The sequence below is a fragment of the Gymnogyps californianus genome, chromosome 1, assembly GCF_018139145.2.
Source record: "Gymnogyps californianus isolate 813 chromosome 1, ASM1813914v2, whole genome shotgun sequence".
In the NCBI taxonomy this organism is placed as follows: domain Eukaryota; kingdom Metazoa; phylum Chordata; class Aves; order Accipitriformes; family Cathartidae; genus Gymnogyps; species Gymnogyps californianus.
The window spans coordinates 59,630,708-59,654,773 of record NC_059471.1 but is presented as its reverse complement, the minus strand read 5'-3'; the positions used below and the strand labels follow the sequence as shown (position 1 = coordinate 59,654,773).

Sequence of the window (24,066 nt, the reverse complement as noted above, 5' to 3'; positions counted from 1 at the left end):
TATCCTCTAATTCAACTCACCAATTTTTTTTTTAAGCCAGAAAGGTCTGATCCAGAGCAAATTACATCATTAAAAGGGTTCTCAATTACTTCAGTGAGCTTTGAATCAGTACTCTTGACTTGAAATACAAGTGCTTTGTAATAATGATGTCTGCATTTTTTTATAATTAAGAAGGCTAATGTATGCTTGTATTTGATACATGGAAGGAGAAGAGTGAGACTTTTCACACAGCAGGAACAAAGTCTAGTCATTTCATGTGTGCCATTCATTAGTTTGTATTACGAACTCTCACAATATCTCTTCTTGTGTCTTCTGGTGTCTAGAGCAAAAGCTTACCTAAGACTCTGTTAATACAATATTACTGTTTACCTCAGACTGTGACACTAATCAGCCATTTGCATCAGTGTGTATGTGCACACAGATACATGCATATACAGTTCAAGTCAGACGACCCCAAAACAAATTTCTTGTCATCCTGCAATTTGTGGACCAACAAGTAATTAACTGATTCTATACAGGTTAACATTACAGTATAAAATACTAAAGCAAGAATAAAAGAAAAAAAGACAAGAGTACCTTTCCATAGTCAAAAATACAGAGCAAGGGGTCTCCTCCTGGGTCAGCAAAACCTGTCCCAGCTTGTTACAAGTGACCCAGGGCCCCAACAGACACCTTATCACAAGTAAGGGTAGAACGGTTTATGTTTTTATTGTTCCCAGTTGTGTGTGAGGTGAGGCTGCCTTTTCACAACATGGTATAAACCTATCTAACATCTTGCATACTCGCCTTTCTCCGCCATTCCCTTCTCCCCATTCCTAGCCTGCCTCTCACTTTGCACATCTGCTGAAGTTCACCAGATTCTTTCATGAGCTACGTCAACCTAAGAACTCTCAAAAAACTACCCCAACAAAAGCAGCAACGATTAAAAAAAATGCAGTTTTATGGTGGTTTAGGGAACTGAATCCACTGAGGAAAAGGACTGAAAAGTCCCAGAACCATTAAAGAGACAGGACATAGGATTCTATATTAAAGTGTCAGAGAAGGGAGATAGATCAGCTAATCAGCAGCACAGAGCCATCAGAGCAGATGAGAGTACCTTCAAGTCTATGCTGGATGAAAGCCAGCTGAGTTATCTAAAGATTAGTTAAGTACACCTCAGCAAAGACGACAAAGGAACATTTGAGCTTCAACCATCACAAGCTTACTGCCACCCAAGGTGACTAACTCCTATTGCTTTGGTCGCAGTCAGGAGCCAGTAACAAGCTGGATGCGTTAATCCCACGTGTAGGACTGTATCACATAGAGTTGCCAATTACATCATGATATAAAGTAGTTCTGTGGATGAATATTCTTTGCACCAAACACACACTGAGTCGTGAGGTAGGAAAAATCTGTTCTGCTCCTTAACAAGACAAGAATTTGGCAAGGTGCCTGTCATGTCCAGTGACTGCCTGTCTGGCAGTATCATCTCCAAAGTGGGATGAGGATTCTGCCACATTGGATTAATGATGAATGGAGAAGAAAGGAATCTCCGTGGGATTCATAAAGGACCCATGAATGATGAGGTATGAACATTGGGGTTTTGGTGGGGTTTTTTGAATAAGGAAGAGGTTCTGCCTGATGAATGCCAGCTGAGGTATGAGGCTTGTATAGAAGGACTGAGTCTCTGACCACACAGGTCAAGAAAGCATCTACAACAGATTGGCTGAGAGAGAAGATAACCTTTTAAAATTTGATCCTTGTGAAAGGAAACTGATCTATGTGTTTACTTACATTTCTCTACCAACTGTTGTTATACATTTTTGCAACTGAGTTGCTTGGGATGTCATAAAGAAACATTTGCATTTGTGTTTATGTTAACCTAGTGTATGAGTTAATAATTTCAAGGTGATGCCCATTACTGTGTATAATGAGTATTAAGACCAGGTTACTAAAATACTCTGATAAAATGCCAGATCCTCCAGACAATGCTACAGTGAATACAAAGGGTGCCAAAAGGCGATTCTAAAGATGCTGCACAAACTCACTGGAGAAGCAATAGTGCTGAGTAAAGAGAACTCTTATCTTCAGTTAACAGTAGGAGCACTGTCTGTAATGAAGCAAAATAGCATGGTAGAGTCAAATTGAGGTTTATTTTACATATTTCATATCACCTACAAATTGTTTTTCTTTACTTTGGATGTATTTCATTTACTATTTTGTCACTACAAGTATGTATTTTGTCTTCTTGAAAGTACAGAAAGTAACTGTTTCAATTATATTATGCATTACTTAAAAACTCTAATTGCATGTATGCACAGATACATTTCAGAAAAAAACCAGCAAAGACTGATTGGGGAATGTGTCAGTCTATAAATATAAAGGAATAATAATGAGAAAGAACACCTCTCAAGAAAAAAAGCAACATTCCCAAATGGAACAAACCTTTAAAACCATCAGGATAGACTTCAGGAAGGAATTTAGTGCTGATGTCTCCTTGAACAAAGCGTGGATGGATGATCACTTCTCGCAGTAAAGAAATATTGTGAGCCACACCTGAAAACAAAAAGCAATACAAAATCAGGTAAACATATTAATCACAAATTACAGTAGGAAACAACTTGTAAAAATATGAGTTCTTATCTTTGTAGAATAAATACTTGTTCACAACTTGCAGACCACAGAACTGATGTAATCAATGCAGATATACCAGTTTCGTTCCACTCCTGCCTCAAGATACCCTCCTTAAACACTCAGTTTAATTAAGAAGTAAACCTTCCAAATTTTCACCTCACCAAGCCTAATTCAAACACCTAGTTAAGCCAATGACAGTGTGGTGGGTTGACCCTGGCTGGATGCCAGGTGCCCACCAAAGCCACTCTATCACTCCCCCTCCTCAGCTGGACAGGGGAGAGAAAACATAATGAAAGGCTCATGGGTCAAGATAAGGACAGGGAGATCACTCACCAATTACCTTCACAGGCAAAACAGACTTGACTTGGGGGAAAAAAAAAAATTAATTACCAGTCAAATCAGAGTAGGGTAATGAGAAAAAAAACCAAATCTTAAAAAGACCTTCCCCCCCCCACCCCTCCCTTCTTCCCAGGCTTAACTTTACTCCTGATTTTCTCTACCTCCTCCCCCCCGAGCGGCGCAGGGGGACAGGGAATGGGGGTTGTGGTCAGTTCATCACACGTTGTTTCTGCCGCTCCTTCCTCCTCAGGGGGAGGACTCCTCACACTCTTCCCCTGCTCCAGTGTGGGCTCCCTCCCACGGGAGACAGTCCTCCAAGAACTTCTCCAACATGAGTCCTTCCCATGGGCTACAGTTCTTCACGAACTGCTCCAGCATGGGTCCCATCCACGGGGTGCAGTCCTTCAGGAACAGACTGCTCCAGTGTGGGTCCCCCGCGGGGTCACAAGTCCTGCCAGCAAACCTGCTCCAGCATGGGCTCCTCTCTCCATAGAGCCACAGGTCCTGCCAGGAGCCTGCTCCAGTGCAGGCTTCCCACGGGGTCACAGCCTCCTTCAGGCATCCACCTGCTCTGGCATGGGGCCCTCCATGGGCTGCACCTGGACATCTGGTCCACCATTAACCTCCATGGGCTGCACGGGGACAGCCTGCCTCACCATGGTCTTCCCCATGGGCTGCAGGGGAATCTCTGCTCTGGCACCTGGAGCACCTCCTCCCCCTCCTTCTTCACCGACCTTGGTGTCTGCAGGGTTGTTTCTCTCATATTCTCACTCCTCTCTTCTGGCTGCTGTTCCGCAGCAGGTTTTTTTCCCTTCTTAAATATGCTGTCACAGAGGCACTACCACTGTCGCTGATGGGCTCAGCCTTGGCCAGAGGTGGGCCCGTCTTGGAGCCGGCTGGCATTGGCTCTGTCGGACATAGGGGAAGCTTCTAGCAGCTTCTCACAGAAGCAACCCCTGTAGCCCCCCTGCTACCAAAACCTTTCCATGCAAACCCAATACAGAGAGCAAGCACAACCAAGAGACTTTTGATTCAGTCCCAGCAGATGTAGGCAAGACCAGAGCCATCTCCTTGAAACGACAGATTAGTCATGACCCTAAGTATCAGCCCAATTCCAGTGAATCCTGGTCCACCTTGTCATCCTGCCACCTTATATACACACGCTCCTGTGGAAGATATGTGCCATGTTACACTCCAATCACAGTAATGAGAGAGAGTAAAAAGTTTTATCACTTATATATAATTTTATAATATTTTTATCATTTGTAAGTCATAAGAGACTCCTGTGGAACTTAAAAAACAAAGAAATCTATTGCTTGCTCCATACATACCTTTATCCAGCCTTGCCTGGCCAATTTTTTTAACGGATGCCCTGTTCCCCCTTTAGCACCATTCCATGACCCTGCTAGGCATATAGCCCCCCCAATTTCTTTAATTAAAAAATTACTTATCATAGAGCCCTTATAGCCACATTTGTACTTTAATTTCCTTGAACATTATAAATGTTCTAAACATAACATTATAAATGTTATAAATGTTTTCTTTTTTCTGAATTTCTTCATCTCCTTTCATTCAATTTATCAGCCTGTCGCCTCTCTTTCTCTTTTTTTTCCCATATTTTTCTTTCCCTTCTTTTCCCCGCTTTTTGTGCCAACAAAGAAAGACAACTTCTAACAAATGCAATCTAAAGCTACACAGCTCAAAGGATGCTGCCAGTGTCAGTCCAGTACTTGCACACAAAATACTAAGTCCTCTGCCCCTTCCTCACAGATGAGTAAAAGATGAATTTGTTTTCTCAGAGACGAAGGGAATAAACCATATCCCAATTCCAGCGTAGGCTGGAAAAAACATAATCAGGAGTAGATGTCAGCACAAGATATGTACTCAGGATAGTTAACACTGGAAAAAGACTGCCTAGAGAAAGATTCTGGAATCAGTGAAAATGTTTAAAAACAGGTTAAAGAAACACCTGTCAGGATGCAGATATAGTTGGTATACCTTAGTTCAGGCAGTGGGACTAGGTGACTTTCTGAAATCCTTCAAGCTTTATTTTTCTTTGAATTTAACATGGCTGTGTAACTAAGTTAGTAACTTAATGCTAAACTGCACTTTGCCGGAAGTGTTTGCAGTTTAGCACCGAATATGATGGTCATTAAAAGTCATTTCACTGAAATATTAAAATCAAAGAAGTCTTTATAGGAGGTGGGAGAGGAAAGGAGGTGCAAAAAAAATCCCTGAGAAAAAAACCGCCAGATAATTTAAATTATCTTCTGCCTACTGCACTCCAAACAATTTTCAAAGAGAAGATACTTTCTCTTTTGAGCGTAGCACACAGGTAATCTCTGGAAAGGAAAGTTTAAGATTATGCAGGTAAGAGAAAAACACCATCTTTCTCTCAACTCTCTTCTCAATTTTGGAAAGAGATTGTAACAGAAAATTTGAAGAGCCACGACAGTTCAATCCCAACATGACTAGAGAATAACACTGCCTCATAAACATTAATATTTCTTAAGAGAAGCTGAAATAGACATGCAATTCAGGAGCAGAAACTGTAAGTTTATGCAGCTGTTGCATCCATTCCAGGTATGGATAAATGAGGAAGCTGCTATAGGAAAGAGGTTATCCAATCTGAGCTGTGGGGTGTGCACATTCTCACCCTTCAGGAAATAGAAAGTAATTCACATTCTTTCCTCTCAGTGTCAGAGGGAGAGGCAACTCCAAATCACATTGCATTTGCCAGGTCATGTGAACTTTGGTGTTAGGCGCACACCATGAAGTATAAAATGCTGAGCACATCACAAGCTAGTTTATCTTGTAAAAAGTTGTCTGTGCACCCATAACTCTTGTAAAGCAAAAGATCCTGAACTTTAAATTTAGATATGTTTACTTACAAGTTATTATGATTAATACAGCGATGACATGACTCTGAAAGTTATTTGCATGTTTTTTCTAATAGCTCTAGTTTAAAAATAACACGAATAAGAATTCATTGCAAACTCAGGTCTCTCAACTGCAAATCAAGCTATTTGGATTTTTTTCCCTATCGAGATCTCACCAAAGCAAGGACACTAGCAGTACAGCAACTGCGAATTGCTGGGGCTACAGAAGGAGATATTTTTGCGCTCCTACTTCTTCTCCCTTTGTGTTCTTCCAGTTTAGAAGCATGAATAACATTCTTGTTATTTTACATGCAGACCAGTTCAAACAGTTTTAAAGCTGTTTTTCCGCTACAGTCTGCTGCTGGTGTGAATGTTCAAGCTCTCTGTGTGGCTGTCACTGAAACCACTTTCAACACACAGAGTCAGACTCAGCCTCACTGAATCATGAAGTCATAGCTCTAAAGACTAGTTAATGAGCCATTAAGTAGCACATTACACAACCAGTTCAATGATGACAAGATAAAAATTTGACCATCTGATTAAAAAAGGATCAGCCTCTGCTGTCTGTGACCTAGATAGACGTTCATGGACCCTGATTTCATAAACACTGAATGAAACTCACATTGCATCTCCACTAAACAAAAAAAATTTAAAAAAAATCTTATGCTAAATGACTATAACCTGGAAACAAACAGTCTTTCTTTGGCTGCTACAAAATCCTCCCAACTTGTCCCATTTGAATAGTAAGTTGAAATATCACAGAGATTTTCATCTATTAAGTACAGCTTCAGTACTATAATTAGAAGACAAAAGAGGAGCTCTTCAATGCTCCCCGACTTTGACTGAATGCAGGATTTAAACACACTACAATGTGTAACCAGATCATCTCATGTTTTTCTTTCCTAAACTGCTATAAGATCCCTGATGAGATGATGGCTGATGACAGCTGACAGAGAGCTTGGTGTCTCAACTGACTGCCTCAAAAGACCTGAAATCAAAAAAATACTAGGAGTATCTTAATTATTTCCAACTCCATATGCATCAGAAAAATCAGACACTTCTGCAATGCTTTAAGCTCCAAAATTCCTTTAACAAGTTCAATAAAGCAGACAAGCCTAGGTGTTTGGGAAGCAATGTAACATATGTATTTTACATATGTAAATTAAAATTCTAATATGCAACAGTTTCCCTTTAAAGTATCATGAAAGGCTATCTTTATCAGTCTCCGTGATCATTATGTGAGCAATGACTGCATGGCTGATCTACTTCTCAAAACTGAGTTGATACCTTTAGTGATGTTCCCAATCGTATGGCTTTAAAAAAAAAAGTACCAGTGTAATCCTTCAGAAGTCTAGAAGTTTTAGATTTGCAATTTAGCATGACCTCTGTCAAAGTTCATAAGGTCTCCATCTGTGTGTGAGTAACTGCTAGGCTACAGAAATATGGACCCCTAGAGCAGCTTGCTCCCGACTACCTGCTGCTTCCAAAACACTGGCCAGACATTAGCCCCACACTCTCACAGGATCAAACAGAGGCTAACAGGCAGTGCTTATTTCATGCAAAGTTAGACACTAAACTGAAGTATATTGTATTTATGTTGCAGTGGTTTTCAGAGAATTTTTCTTTTTCTTGACCAGGTCTGCAGTCTGCCAGGAACAAAATCATATTTGTTAACCTGACAAGCCATGACATTTCCAACAAACAAACAAAATCCTAAACTATATCAATTTATTTCCCCTCCAGAAAACAAAATTTCACTTCAGCATCATTTTTTTTACACTGTTAAGACTGATGCAGAACTGCAGTTACAGTTATAGTCTTCTTTTCTCTAAGTCAAAATACAATAAAAAATAATAATCAATGTTCCCTGTACCTTTATTTCTTTATTTCACTTGGCTGTATTCTTCATACAGTATTACATCAGTAGAAGCTCAATTTAAGATGTACTTCTTGGATTTCAATTTTGACACACTATTTTCCAGAATGCATTTGTAAAAGAGAGCAGACTAGCAATTAACTTCTGGAGATCTAATGAAATAAAAAAAAAAAAAAAAATTATAATTTGTGTGTTTTATATACAACAAACACGTATTCCTGAGGTTCAACTAATTTTCCAGTTAAATTGTAGTTATTGCCTAATGAATACATCAGCACACTAAATAATCACATTGTTGACCACAGCTGATTAGTAACCATTATTTGAAGAGCCCTCATTAAAAAAAATAAAATAAAATTATAATCAGAAGAAATTACTCGCCATACTGCCTGTCTCTTTATCTCGCCTCCTTCCCTTCCTCATTCTCTGGATTACATCTGCCTTAAAACCTTGCTAAATATACCAGATTTTTTTATTAACTTACAAACCACAGCCTAACTCCTAACCTGTCTTCCCCAGAAAACACAAAGAAGAAAGAGACAGTAAAATTAATTTTATAGAAAACAGAAATTTTATAGCAGGTTTATGAACAGGATATCACACCACATTTTTACTCACTAAAAATCAGAACTCGGAATGCCAAGGCACAAAACCATAGGCAACGTTTTCACTATAAATATTTACTGACACTAAACATATTCAGTGTTGATTAGCCTTTTTACAGTATTAAGCTTCTGTCATCTTGACGTCTGCAAACACAAATCTGCATTTATCTATGTAAACTTAATTGGAGTCCTACATGCCTCTCTGTAGATAAGCAGTTGAATATACTTAACTTGCTGATAATTTCAAATTGTGCTAAGTGGAATAGAAAGAACTTTATCTGCATACTTACTGATTGTGAAAACGTGTGGAGTACAGTACTAGAGTTTTCTCTTTTAAAAAAAAAAATAGTAAAGCTAAATTATCACCAATCAATTTAAATACTGAATAAGAATAAATGCTATGAGGTTCAGGAGGCATCCCAGTTGATTTCTCTAACCAAAAAATAATAAAGTATTAACAAAGCTCTGCACTGAACATTATGAAAAACTGATTATGTTACTCTCCACTTTAAAACAAGAATATTATCATAGATTTGCACAGACTACGAAAACATCACTTTCAACACATGAACTTTTCAAAGTTCATGATTGCTACCCAGCTAGCCTCCATGTTTGCAATTCCGAAAGTTGTCACAATATTCCCTAAAACCCTCAACATTCAACTGTTTAATTGTCTTTCAAAGCTTGTGTTTTGCTTCAATTCACTTCAGAGCAGGCTATCTGCATACAAAGTCCCATCCCAAAAGTGAGAAGAAAGGCTTTTTTAGCTTTGTAATTTCAATATACAAACATCCACATAAAGTCCTCATACAGGATCAAGCACACCACTGACCATCAGAGCTGAACATGTATTTCAATTAAAACATTAATTCTTCTAGATATTAAAGTCTTGAGCTCACAGAACTCATAGACCAGAATAAAGGGGGAAAAGAAGGGGGGAAAAAAGTAGATAATATATGGTAATTTCCTACTGTAAAAATCATTAGTTCAAACTGAAAATAAATTTTGTACTGCATGCACTTCTGCACCTCTTAATAAGATTAAGCAGTCCATTATTTATGGTGTTAGCAAACACATACGAATGCTTGAATTAGTACAATAATTGGAAGCAGAAGTTAAGCAGGTTTTGTCAAAAACAAGTGAAATAAAATGGATGGCCATCCTGCCATCACCCTCTCCTCTGCCACCCCTCCATTCTGTAGAAGGGGAATGGAACTACAGGACAACATTATATCTAAGGGGCATAACTAGAGATAACAGCACTTGTTTTTCAATGCCTTCTCAATCTGGCACACTGCATTTCTTGTAGTTTTTCACTGCCACAACTCTTTTTTTCTTAATTAAAAAAAAAAACCCTCCTCTGACAAAAAAAACTCAAACAAACAAACAAAAAAAACAAAAAGAAAACCCCACCACAAAAAAAAACCCCAAACCTTACTTTATTTCCCTTCTACTGCATCAATAATACTGCCTTCCTCTTTTACCTGATCAGCCTGTACTTCAACTGCCCTTCCCTCTTTCTCTCCCATAGTGCAGTGGTCTATAATCCTTCCTAAACTACATGCCATAATGTACGGCTCACAAGCTGCCATTCCCACTCCCTCCCCTGCAACTGGCTTAAGAAAAAAAGCAGAGGAGAAAGAGGAGGAGAATCTTCCCTCATGCCAGTGTCTGTGCTCCAAGCTGATGTTACCGAGCATCCTGCAATGGTCCCTTCTTGTAGTTGTGAACTACGTTCGTTGCTTTCCCTTCTCCAATTTCGGTTTCCACACTGACACACTTGGGAACCAGCTGGTCCCTGTTGCAAAGGGTCAGAGAACCCAAGGAGACTCTTGCAGAACTCCCAGCCCGTTCCGTCTGCTACACGAAGGGGAGAATCCACAGTTCAGTTGTACGACCTGTTGCAGCACTTTTCTAAAGCACAACCAGGAAAATGAGGCCTGTTTCATTCTTTAGGAACAAACAGACACTATATGCTCATTTTGCAGGAAAACTGGTTTACACACACAGATTGTTTTGTTTACAATACCAATGAGTGCACTGGCATACCTGCATTGGGTCAGAACACAGGAGAGTATAAAACTTACAAGTATCACTGCCATTGAGAAGTATCTTTTAAATTAACATATAAAAGACAAGATAGTTCAGTAATTGATGACATTTGGATTTAATTAAAGTTTATTGTGAAAACGTTTGTACTTGAAAATTAATTTAGTTGAAATATATTATAAAACACTAAAATTAAAGTGGGGGTTTTTTGTTGGATGCTTTTTCTTGGAAAGCCAAGGCCACTAAGGACACAGTAAGCACAGTACTGCTCCTCCCAATTAGTATGTTTACAGCTGCAAAAACTCAGACAACAGTTTCTGCTGCCACTGTTCTGGCAGGTCTCCATTCACATCTGAGAGTTCACTTCTATATTTCCATTCCCCTCAAACATTCACCACAGTTATTTGCCACTTTTCCGTTTTCTTTTCTATGCTTGCTCTTTTACCCCATGCTGTAAGATTCCATCACCCCCCTCCCCAGTTGGTGGCTCCCTTATTTCCCCCTCATTTCTACTGCTTGCTCTATTCTGCTGCTTACTCTTTCCTCAGACACTCCTTCTTCCACTCTTCTTTCTCCCAAATGGTCTACTACATTCCTCTCTCTCTCCACAGCAAGCAGGATCTCAACAGAGAACAGTGGACTTTACACAAAAACTGTTAATTTCATGTTACTGCTTTATATTTGAATCAGCAGGGAAGATAAAAAGCAAACAGAGGCCAAAGGCAAGATTAAAGGAATCTCTGCACTCAAAGATATGAGTTAGCTGCCCAATCAGACCTCTGGTGAACTGATAATCAGTTCTACTTGCTGCATAAATATGTCCACTTCTTTTATTTGACTAAATGAAAACAATTTTCATATGTAAACTTTCCAGAACTTCATACTGGGTTTTATATTTATGCCTTTAAAAAATGAAGAGATTATTCAGAATGATAAATTACATGACAAACACACGCTAAAATCTTAGAGAAACTGAGAAGTGGGAAACCACACATCATGTTTACACATACAGTAGACACACTGAAAGGCATTCTTCCAATACCCTATTTCTGTTGTTCAAATTAAAAAGAAGAAACAAAATCTTAAGTTTCTGAAGAAAAGTAGCATAAAACAAGAGAAAGATGAACTACTAACAACAGTGCAAGCTCACAGGAAACAACTCATGCCTCATCCTGATGAGCAACCGTGCCTCTATGCTTGACTGACATCTTGAACTTTTCAGTATTCACAAATTCTCCAGTAACCACTGGATAAAACGAAAAGTCTATCTGCTTGAGACAAATCTGGGTTAGACCCTGAACATTAATCATCCCTGAACTGTACTGGAAGACCCACGGATAAAAATGCTACCTAATTAGACCCTTCCTCATTCACAAGTCTCAATTGAGATTTTGAATTCAGATCAGTTCTCAATGGAGGAGTCGGTTCCCATCAGAATAATTTAGACTGTAAAGGACCTCAAGAGATCATTTAATCCAATCCACCACTCAAAGAAGTGCTATCCTAGACTTTCATCTGCTCCCATTAATAACAATGTAGACAATACACACGAAATAAGATGCAGATTACATTCCCATGACCACATTGAATGTATCTTTAGTTAGTCACACTGTTAGCATCTACCAACGAACAGACTGTAGAATTTCTTATTTCAGTGTGTGCAAGTTGTCACCAGCCTAAACTGTAATGAAATGTTAAGGCAATAGGCATTTTCAGAGCATAGCATTGTTGCAAATATCACAATCTGATTTATTCAGCATTTATGATCAAGATACTGCTGTTACAAGAACTATATGATGCAGTCTTGGTTGCTTAAAATATTATTTACTCAAATTTTGCATAAGTCTGCTTTCTTTGCAAATATTAGATTAATTTTTTTGAAAATTTAATTAATTTAATTTCCTTCATGATGTTGTCAGGCAGATTTAACTGGGAGGGACAGCTCAACCACGGATTCAAGGCCAAGTACTAGCCGGTCCTAGAAAACAAGTCAATAAAGACTGTAGTCCGAGGACTTGTTCCCTGTAAGTGGAATGGAGCTAAAAGGGAATGCGGTAACTCTTGGATATCCGAAAGCCACAGCAGTGGAAATGGAATGCGTGCTTATACAGCCAGTAGACAAGGAGCAGCAGAGTAAGTCCTTATACTTCGCACTGTCAGCATGCCTCAACCCAGCCTGGATGAGTCACCTCCCGGAGGGTCACTGTGCCGCTTCAGCCCCTGGATTCTCTGCTGGGACTGCCATGAATGACATTATATATGGTGGCATTTGTTCCAAGAGGACATTTGTCTTCTAGGAACTGGATAAAGACCACTGATTTCACACAGGTCAGCAAGCAACCATCAAAATATTAGCGACTAAAAATCCTTACCAACTTTTGCCTGCTTTGAACTGGTGACACAGAAGTGATGGGAAAGACTCCATCTTCCATTAGCAGTCCCTAAGCTACCCATTAGATGGTCCTTGACCTGTTACCCAGTCACCCAATCCCATTCCCACCCTATGTGAGTGAACGAGCATTTTTGTTTACAGAAATGTTGCAATTCTTGGGAATTTAAATCTAAATTCTCACAGTGTCTATTATCAGTACAATTCACACTGACTTCAGCTGGTATTGCTTAGCTAAAATGCCGTATAACTCAGAAGAGACTTGTTGCAGGGAAAAACACACTGTCTCTAAAACACAAAGCAAACATAAAAGCTGCTTCCAAGGAAATTGGAGGTGGGGGCTGTGTTCAGAAATAGGAATATGGAGCACACTATTCAGGAAGACTATGGTGATGTCTAAATAGTTATCTACAGGCTCGCTATTCAAATATAAAACCAAGTTAACTTCAAAACTAGGTAAAAAACTATTCTGTATCTTTTACTACTGCTAACTCAATTATGGAGAAGACTTCACGTGAGGCACTTTCACATAAGATCAAGTTGGTTTAATATTGTTTTATATAGCACCCAACATTTTAAAGCAAAAATATACACAATCATTTTAGAAAAAAATGCATGAAATTGCTTTTACTTTTCTGATGTTTTACTATTTTTGTCCATTTAAATACCAATATATTACTACTACTTCACCACCTCTTAAGCTTGAACTTATTAGAGACAACTCCTCTGAACAAGGAGGAGTTCTGCATGTGTCAATGCAGTTCACAACAGTACAGATAGGACAGTTTCTACAAATTGCCCTATCAAGCATCATTCACGCTAGGCAAGAGAAGAGATACTTTAATATCCATGAATGTTTCATTTTAAATAAACCCTGAGAAGAAACTACCAGCTGTGTAAAACTACACAAAAATCCTGTTGGTTTTCAAATGGAAACCACTGGCCACCACAACTAAAAATGCGTTCTGGAAATTCATACACCTGTGGTAAATTAAAATTTGTCCTTTGTAATACTTTAAAAAAAAAAAAAGGCATTCCCCCCCATAGTTCATTTATTACCTCTTTCAATGCTTTTAATAGATGAAAAGCTTTTTCACAGGTAGAAATACTGCGGAGATATCAGGTATGAACACTTAAATGCATACATGCATACTAATAGAAGACCATAAAAAAATCAAGAATGCAAATTAGTAATTTTCAGATGTAACATGTCATATCCTTTGTAGGTATTTATATATCTGTGGAACTGCTTAGATCTGTGTAAAACACCTAAGAACAAATGATCAGGTTCCATCCCATATTATAGCACACAATAAAAGATGATGCTCCACACACAATTCCAATATTCTCATTAAATGTAATCCTTCTAGCATCATTTGCTATTAATACAACTGAGTTTGAATCCAGAGCCTGTCTCCATTAAAAACAACAACAACAAAAAAACCCCAACAAATTCCACCTCACATCAGTCTAGCTATAGTGGTATAAATTTCTCTCATATAAATTTACTCAGCTGTTATACAGCAGGGGTTTACATCAGCACATTGTACTGCAATAGTTTAATGGCTCAAGTTGCACCAGTATAAATCCACTTTAGAGTTAGCAGTTCATTTACAATGGCTAATCCTACCACCTATCTAGCTACACTGTGGTAGAGGGATGCTCATTTTCCCCTAGATAGATAAATCTTTCTAGTCTGACATGGCATCTGTAGTATTCAGCAGACAGCATTAAAGCCAAATCAGGTTTTACAGAAACACTCATATGATTGTCTACTGTATGAGGTCTCTCCTGCTCCTCCTCTCAGACATTCAGGGGAGGAATTTGCATCTGAAACCATGCAACAACCTGTCCAGCAACCAAAACAAGGAAAAAAGACAGCAAATCCTCCAACAGTTGCTTTCCCACCTATGCTGGTTCTCCAAGTATACTGACTAGTAATCAAAAAAATAACTCCCCCAAACACCCACACAGTTAAGGGGTAAAATGAATATTTTTGCCACATTACAGTTCCCTTCTCTAATCACCTCCATGAAAAGAAAGGATAAGAAATCCAATTTTTCCCTCTCCTATCCTGAGTTGTCCCTCCTATTTTCCATAAGACACAGAGGAAGATCTAAAGATTTCTCCCACACAAACTATGACTTCCCTCTCCAAAACTTAAAAGGAGTTGAAGTGGTCATGGCTGATTCACTCCTGCTGCTTGGAAAAGCTGGAAGAATGGCTGCTTCTCCTAGGCAGTCAGTCAGCAAGAGCTGAAACACATTCTGATCATCAGCCTACATGTGTATTTGCCCAAACCTAAACAATTACCTTGAAAGAAAAATACATACATACAACCAAATACTGCGTTGTGATATTACTTGACCACAATCAATGTATTAAACTGCTATAAAATGGCAACTACTTTAAATTTCTTACAGTGCAGTAGCCTTTTTTCCCTCTACAACATAATAAATGAATTATATGCTACCACTCTGTGAAAACTCTTCATGGGTTTAAGGAAATGATTTAAATATTTATCTCATAATATTCAAGCAAAAACAATGGAGAAAAAAAATGAAGTCTCTTTAGATTTGATGTATCTTCTCAGCTTAATTAACACAAGCTTTTCCTGTTTTAATTTGCACTTAAGAAGCAGGAACTTTACTCAATTTGCTAATTACTACATTTTCAAGCTGTTTTCTTGAAATAGATGGCAGCCTATCACACTAGGAACCCAAATTTCTGTAGTTACCTCGAATTACGTAATTGTCCAAAGCCTCTTCCATTCTTTTCAGTGCTTCAGCTCTATTAGAGCCATGGGTAATCAGCTAAAAAAGAAGGAGAGGAAGGTATTAAAAGTCACCCAGAAATGAGATAATATTCGTCTCTAGAATTTGAACAGCATTTAAAATTAAAATGGTTTGTAGAACTTCTGCAGTTACAAAAATATTTGTCGCACATTACTGTATCTGTGCTTCAGAGGCTCTCTAAAACATCAAGAGAAAACTAAGATCTCTTAACCCATTCAATGAAAAAAAGCCAATCGCTTTTCCTTCATAAAACTTAAAGCATCTAAACAAGCTTGCTCTCCTTCTTCAGGCGCACAGAAAATTAGAGCAGAGGTTCAATATCTAGTTGACTCTCCTGACTTCTAATGCCCAACCGACTTTTAAGATTTGTGTGAATTTTCTTGACAACTGAACTCTGACTATAGTGTCATATTTTAATTTTACCAATATGTTATTGATGAAGAAGAGCTAATACTAAGAGACACTATCAACTATTTCTTTCACTGCTTCTTTTTGGAAGCCAGAATTATTGAAATTTTAGTTCTGGCTAGGTTATGTTAAAAAAGATAGATTGGCAGCACCTAAGTCTGAAAGTAACGGCTTCTGTTTAAACCAGAATCCTTTCAATAATTAGAAACTGCAAGACAAATAATTACGGTGTCAAAAGATAAAAAAAGTTTTGTTTAGAAGTAACACTAAATTTCCTCTACTCCACGTGTTCCTTCACTTCTTTCGTATTCCCTGGAGGCATGTTATGCCTAGCACCTTTAAAATACTGATTTACCAATCCTTTAATATACTCTCCCTCATTTAAAAGATCCACGTATAAAATTAGCGTTTCATACCTTTAGAATATTGAAAAATAATCGTCAACTCACTTTTGAGATCATAGGATCATAATAAATGCTAATATCACTTCCTTGTTGTATGCCGCTGTCAACACGTACCTTCAAAAAACAAGAAGTAAAAATAATTATATATTGGAAAAAAAAAATATTTCAACATGAGGATCAAATCTACCCGGCAGGCTTAAAATATAACACCCATGAAGCTTATCACATACATCTTCTCCCCTTGAAGAACTAGAATAATTATTTGTTTTCAGAGAAGCTGGGAGGGGGGGAAGGGGAGCTTTTTCCTCCACCATGAAAAATACTTGCAAGTTATTCTCTCCTTTAAAAGAAACACGACCGCAATCTTCAGTTGGTAGTCAAAATTCTCTTTTGTTCTCCTAGAATGCACAGTAAACACATTAAATTTGGTCTAACAATTTAGGTTGTGTTACACACTCTAAACTTCAACTCTGAACATATCCAATTCCGATTTAATCCCTGTAATAAAATACAGTTGTAATTATTTTTCTGACTGACACCTGGCATGAAGGATGCCCCTTATAATCACATCCTTTCTGCTCCTATATGTAATCACGTCCCCCATGTTCCGCTACAGCCCTTCCAAGGGCTCCAGTAGGAATACAAGTAGGGAGCATTCAGCAGGAACTTTGGAGCTCTGCTTATCAGCTCCATAGGAATACTGATCCTGTGGTTTTCATGTCTGTAACACTTTCCTTCTCTGCCTCACCCTCTCAACTGTAAAACATTTTTTTTCTCTTGCTGCTGTTCCCCTGAGGCTTTAATGTTTACACAGCTTTTTCCATGGCTTTGCTTTGTAAGGACACAGCCCCAATTAAAGCTCTGATTCTGCAATATTCATGGAAAAAAATAACACAAGTTCAAAAATTTCTTTTGAAGAGGCTGATTGCTGTTAACCAGCCAACAAGTTAGTTAGTATATTGCTGATTCTTGTTTTCATCTCTCAGTTTGATTTCATCACTGTAGCAATGAGGTTAGCCATACAAAACTTTTCAAATGAGCAATTTCTGGGGAATAAATATTTATTAAATTGCTGCTTTTGAGCACTGGAATCTGAAATATTTTTTAAAAACTAATCAAAATAACTCAAGAGTGATAAATGTATTCTGGGGATCATAAGGATGGAGGGCTCTAATCAAAGCTGTTGAACCAGCAGGGCTCCGATACACTGCACTGTAAAAGGGGTGGGAAAGAGGGTCCTGGAATCTCACTTAAATCTTCACCTGTGGGAAGGAACCTTTGTAATAAACAGCAGCTCATCTGTCTGCAGCAAGGCAGAAAAAGGTCAATGCAACGGCTGTTAGGCCTTTAATATTTTAATTTAGGCAATTATCAAGGGACCACATGTAGAACCTCTTGTCTACAGAATCCACATGAGGGCATGATGATGACTTTATTATCCAAATGACATAAAAAGATACCCCAGCAGGTATACTCACTTTGTTCAGTAAGAAACACTGACTAGTTTTTATGACATTATATTCTTTTTATTTTAAAAAAAAGTACTTATTCATATATTTGTATTTATATATTTATATATTATTTCTTACATATTTATGTTTATTTGTATAGCATATTTATTCATATGTAAAGGCAGTAGCACTTCTGTAGCATTTTTATCGCATCTTATCCGAATGTGCTTTATCTGTGCTTAACTAGGCCCCCCACTACCCATATCAGGTACATTTAACATTAGCTACTGATGAGAAGGTAGTTCAGACATGTCATGACTACTGAAAAAACATGCAGCGTGTTTCCCAGCTCCCATTGTAACTGTTAAACCATCCTTCCTCCCAGGATGTCTGCCTATGTATAAAGTCAATGCATACGTTCTCACATTCATATCAGAAAAAATTAATTTACCTACTCAGTCCCAGATAAATCCCTTGCCCATGATATATTTTGTAATATTCAATAAATACATATATAAGATGTGAAGGTATGACATACATACTCCACACATAGTTGAATTATACTGTGACTTTTGTCTCCAAAGTAGCACCTATACAGTGATTACATACAGTGTTCAGGGTGCTTTACATACGCATACATGTGCATGTAAGTATTTATACATGTATATCATATTTTGACAAAGAAAAATAACATATGAAAGGTGCATAATTCAGACCAACAGTAAGCAGGTTATTCAGACTTTAAAGTTAGTGTAAGGATTCTGAGGCTACTGGCTACATGCTCCACCTGTTCTATGTTTCTGTTCATATACAACATACGTACCACTATATAATTTACACTTTTTCCTAAGTACAATATCCTAAAAAATGAAAAAGTTAGTGAGAATTTAAAATTCTTTTAAAACTACTGCATAATTTCCTTTTTTAAAAAAATCTGGAGTCCTCTGTAGAAGTTTAATTTTCATAAAATAAACTCAAGATGACTAAACAAATGACAGCAGAAAAGAAATGCATTTACCTTCTTCAGTTCTCCCTGTGGTGCTCACATTTTCAGAGCCTGGTAACAGTAGGTGATTTTATAAACTATATGGTGTGACAGAACTTAATGAATATTGGTTGAAAAAGAAAGCCTAATTCAACAGATACTTGCTATAATATGCTTAACTTGATAAATAATAGCAATGTTTATTAGACCTCCAGTATTTACTTCTGCTTAACATATTTCCTTTCTTTTACTCAGAATTTAGAAAGGCTAGGGTTTAAGATCCTACTGTACCCTACAGCTTGTTGGTATTACGGCCCCAACACTTTTATTGCTGTTGTACTACCATAATGTGTTATTACGCTAGGACAACAGTAAACTGAAAGAGTAAAAAAAGCTTAAGAGGAAAAAAAAAAAGCACAATCTATGTCCCAGTCCTGCAATGAACTATTAGCGCATCAAATTCCACTTACCAATACATACAAGTTCTAGTATTTCTCAATTCTTTGCCATATCAGAGTCTAAGAGTTTTCTCTTTCTGGTAAGAGTCATTAAAAGACCAGACTGCTGTTCATACTGGCAAAGAGCAATGCTGGAGCTCTTCAGATACGGCAGTACATTTGCTATGATGTGTAAGAGCATTGCACATGAACGCTCACTATCATAATACGGGTTTTTGTGGTTACCTATCTTAAGCTTCATTATCAAAGATGAAAAAAATTCAGTATTTACAAGTACCTTGTTCTAAGGAAATTACAGACTACATGACACAAAAATAGCCAGTATATTCCTATCTATGGCTAAGGAAAAAAACCCCTCACACAGCCACGCACACCAGTTCCACCAGCTTGAGCAGCTGACACACAGGCACAGGTAGACAATCAGAGCTAACTTGAGACACAGAAGAAATGAATTGAAAATGCATTTGGCCACACGCTACTCATAAGCCGAACTCTCTGTGACACACTACAAGTCTCTGGCAATTTTTTTTAAGCCAACTTGTTGACAATTCTAAAATCTAAAATGCAGAAAACAAACACTGTGGCACAATGGGCCTGTAACACTGAACTTTTTTAGTCATATTAATTTTGTTCTTAGCAGCATGACATTCTCAGGAGAGAAATTAGTTTCACAGTGGCAGAAAATATGTATTAAGACACCAAACCATGAGTGTCTACATAAAAATAGCTGTTCTATTTTTAATATGACAATAGAAGTAAACAGAACAGCCTAGACACTCCATATGAGCTCCTCAAACCATTGTTCTGAAGCCTCCAGCGTAATTAAAATTTCTTTCTTCGGTACCACGATGGACCACGTGAAGCAATCAGGCATCTCCCACCCTTCATTTTCAATTCACCTCTCCCCCTAAGCACAACTCCCAGCCCACCCCGTCTACCTGACAAGTGACAGCCCAATCTGATTAAATGCTTGCAAGGGAGGGGACTCATGGGCCTCCATGACAGGCCAAAAGTGATCACCATGGAGATACATAATTACAGCTGTCAACGCATCTACTGTCCTGCTGGCATCAATTTGATTGCTCCCAGAAATAATGATAGACAAAGCTTAGTGTGCACTCTCCTGCACCCAATCACTTTATCTGTTCCGTGGTCCATTTAGCTGACATGCAACATTCACACAAGCAAATAACAGCAGTAAGCAGAACATTTAAGGCATTTTAATTGTTTTTTCTTTGTATGGATGGCTCACAAGCGCAAATGTTATTACATAAAACTCCTGCTGCAGCATTAATTGAAGAAAGATTTGGTGGGACAAAGACTGTAGGGGGTATAGTTTGTCCATTATCACTTGTACTTTCAACAGGTCTCACGTTTGGAAAATTGCAAATTGCAAAAACTTGCAAGGGCAAAATGTTTGACATCCTGTTAGCTATTACAACATGGTGAAAACTTCTAACAACCACTGGAGTATTCATTATAAATTCTTATTAAATACACTCTTTGTTTCATTAAAAAAAAGTTTAGACACATCCAATGATACCTTTTTCCCTCATCTCCTCTTTAAGATCACATAATGCCTTTTAGATCTTCACAATTTTTTTCTGCTTTCAGGCTTTGAACACAGCATGAAGCCCTAAAGACCAGAAAGGGTCAGGTCCCTTCGGAAAGTACACGGGCAAAAACAATTTAAGAAGCGAAATAAATCATATATCCAATAACATCTCCACATTTAAGATTCCTCCTGTAATCTTTCACTATTTTCCGTGCAAGCAATCAGACTGAATAATCGTATTCACAGATGGTACAGCCTCGTCATTCCAACTGACATAGTGTCATGTATATGTGCACTTATGACTTAGACTACTTTGATTTTACAGAAAAGCGATGTCCTTGTTCTTTACGCATAGCAGAAAACACTGTTTGTTAAACAGCCGTTCCATATAGTTAGACGGTATCCTGAAACGTGTAATAATCGCTGTAACAAATTTCCTCTTTAAAGTTTACAAAGCTAAACAGAAAGCACTGGCAGTTTCTTACTGGTGTCCCCAGTTCTCGGTGCTTAAAGAGCTGACTCAACATTTCACTGTCCTTTCTAATCACCACGGTATTTTTACTAAAGTTGTGTTTGAAAAACTTAAACTGAAAGTTATAGAATGTAACAAAATATTTCAACATGTAATGGTTTCCTAATATACCCAATTTGAACACTTTAAACCCAGTTTGGAACTGTACATTTTTAAGCAGTTTTTCAGGTTGCACAAATAAGTATTGCCATCTCCTGTCCTGTCCCACCCCCGCCAGCAAAAAGCTGGAAAAAAGGCCCAATTTACAAAGCTGCTGAGTACTTATAGTCTCTGTCTATAAGAGACACTCAGCACCTATGAAAACCAGAACCAAGTTACTTACACTTGGCACGTGCAATGGTTCCTGATACTGAGACAGTTTACCAATGGATGGCAGGCCAAAAGATTTGTAGGGGTCCTGAAATAAAATTCAACATAAGAAAGTATTAAGCTTTTACAGATGCAGAGAAGATAATATTAACAAGCTTGAAGTCTAACAGAAACCAGTGCTGGAATAACTTCGTTTTCTTCCCTAGAATTACTTGTGCTGAAGTACGTTTCTTCATCCACCTACCCCTGTGACTCCAAATAAAGAATGGGAAGCATATAAATTCTCTTGCATTGCAGTCAAAAAGCAGGAAAGAAGTGCTCTGCACACAGCTACATTACACCACCAAAATATACAAAGATGACATTTTCATTTGTTACATCGTGCCTTGGAAGAAGAATGGGAAAGTATTCAGAAGGGTGGAGTTGACAAGAGCGTATAAGGAAAAAAATTTCAGAGATAAAAAGGGCAGTTAGAAATTCAACTATTTTAAGAAATCAAACTGACCTTTATGCCTTCGGAAATCTCTTACATAATGCAATACCAATATAAACTTAATAGGACAGCCAATAAATATATGGCCTACAGAATAACCGAATTCATGGCAAAGTAGTTGGATCCATTACTTATTTATAAATGCGAGGGAATCTAAGTTGAACAAAAAAAGAAGCCCAAGCATCAGTTACTCCAGGGTAAAGCGTACTCAAACTCAGAATAGCTTCCATGCCAATCACAGGGCAAATATTTATTCTTTATCAAAACAGCCCATATACCTTGTAATCAGTAGAGCAAGTTGAAGATTATGTGCATGTCGCAAAGAGAAAGAAAAAAACAACATAAAGTAAGATGCTCTGGGTCACAAAAGCCACAATAGTTAAGCAAGGGGAAAAAACATCTCCAGGTGCTGAATTATTTTTTAAAAGCACAGTTACCCAAAACGTTCCTAAAACAAAATGAAGGAAGCTAGGCATTATCTTTTAGTTAACAAATCTTGATTTTCATGTATCAAAAATGACAGCAAAAAGACATTACCTTGAAATGTCCTAAACATGCCTGAAAATGGTTTTATATTTTAGTAAGCTTTTTTAAGGTGAGATAGAGAGTCATGTCATAATTATAAAGTTATTGTCTTGGAATGCACTTTGAAAGTTTGTCCTATAAACTGTAGTTTCAGAAGACATGTAACTTGCTTTTTCAACAACCTATTAAAATGTTTTATTACAACAACAAAAATTCTGTAAGCCATTGAATTTCAACTGTCTTTTTAAGTCAACAAGTTTCAAGTACACAAGTTAAGAAACCTGGAAACACTACTCAACTGTAGCAAATAACTCCAGCACTGCATCATTAAATGTGAACAGAACATACAGCAAACATCCTTAGAAATAAGCCTTAGTTATTTCTTTTACCATTTTTAATTTTGCTTTTTGGAAAAAAGCTATGTTGAAATACATATTGTATTTTTAATTAAAAAATAAAAATTCTACAATTCTACAAAAGCTCATTAACTATTTGTGTTACATGCTCTAAATTGTGACTTTCATATGATATTCCTTGACTTCACCTTGGCATCTGTCCACACCTGGGTATTATTACCCCACAATTCAACCACCTACCCTCCTCCCCATTACCACTCATTTACCTCAGCATAAACTCGACATTCAACCGCCCAGCCGTTGATGGGAATATCAGCCTGTTTGTGCCTGAGAGGGTAACCCTTAGCAACACGGATCATTTCTTGGACTAAGTCCAGGCCGGTAATGCATTCTGTGACAGGATGTTCAACCTGCAAGGTCAAGAACTGTCAGTCAGTAGGTAACAAAAACAACCAAAAAAAAAAAAAAATCCCTCTCCATAAACAAACACAGATAAACAAGAAATTAGACCAGACAAAGAATATGTTCCCATCTTGGTCTTTTTCCCCAAGAAATTTCTACTTGACAAACTCCAGCAACCACCTTCTTTGCAGGGAAACCCCAAAAAATTAAATAATTAGCAGACTACAATAACTAGGAGCAGCATATAAAAGGAAAACTATAAAGACAACCTAGGAGGGTTTGGGGTTTTGCATGGTTTTTGTGGTTTTGGTTGTGGGGTTTTTTATTTATTTCATAAATTCAAATGCACCTGGTGGCAACGAGCTAATTTTTCTTTGTTTGGAAGCTTTTCCCATTCAACTTTGTTTTCAAAAGACTCACACTGTAGCCATAAATATATTTTAACTGAAAATTTCAAAGTAGCTGATAATCAACCCATTCTGCTACACTTAACATGGCACGTACAGGAGCCGCTTACAATTTTCCATAGAACTAGCCTACCCTAAATCTCACCCATTCGCCTGCTTTCACTAACCTGTCCTGACAAGCAACCAGATTAGCGTAATCTTGCATCAGCGCAGTGTAGCAGAAATGAGCAGATGGA

At 37.8% G+C, this 24,066-nt stretch overlaps 1 protein-coding gene across 2 annotated transcripts in view; it reads right to left on the bottom strand.

Annotated features, from left to right (window-relative positions):
* Positions 1-24,066, bottom strand: part of PCCA (propionyl-CoA carboxylase subunit alpha) — a 305,187-nt gene that overhangs the window by 146,589 nt on the left and 134,532 nt on the right. For both annotated transcript variants that reach the window (XM_050915340.1, XM_050915341.1), the window contains 5 exons: positions 23,288-23,431; positions 21,661-21,735; positions 16,403-16,471; positions 15,488-15,563; positions 2,425-2,535 (listed from right to left, as the gene is read on the bottom strand). In XM_050915340.1, the coding sequence (XP_050771297.1) occupies positions 2,425-2,535; positions 15,488-15,563; positions 16,403-16,471; positions 21,661-21,735; positions 23,288-23,431 (475 nt within the window). The remainder of the gene's footprint in view (positions 1-2,424; positions 2,536-15,487; positions 15,564-16,402; positions 16,472-21,660; positions 21,736-23,287; positions 23,432-24,066) is intronic.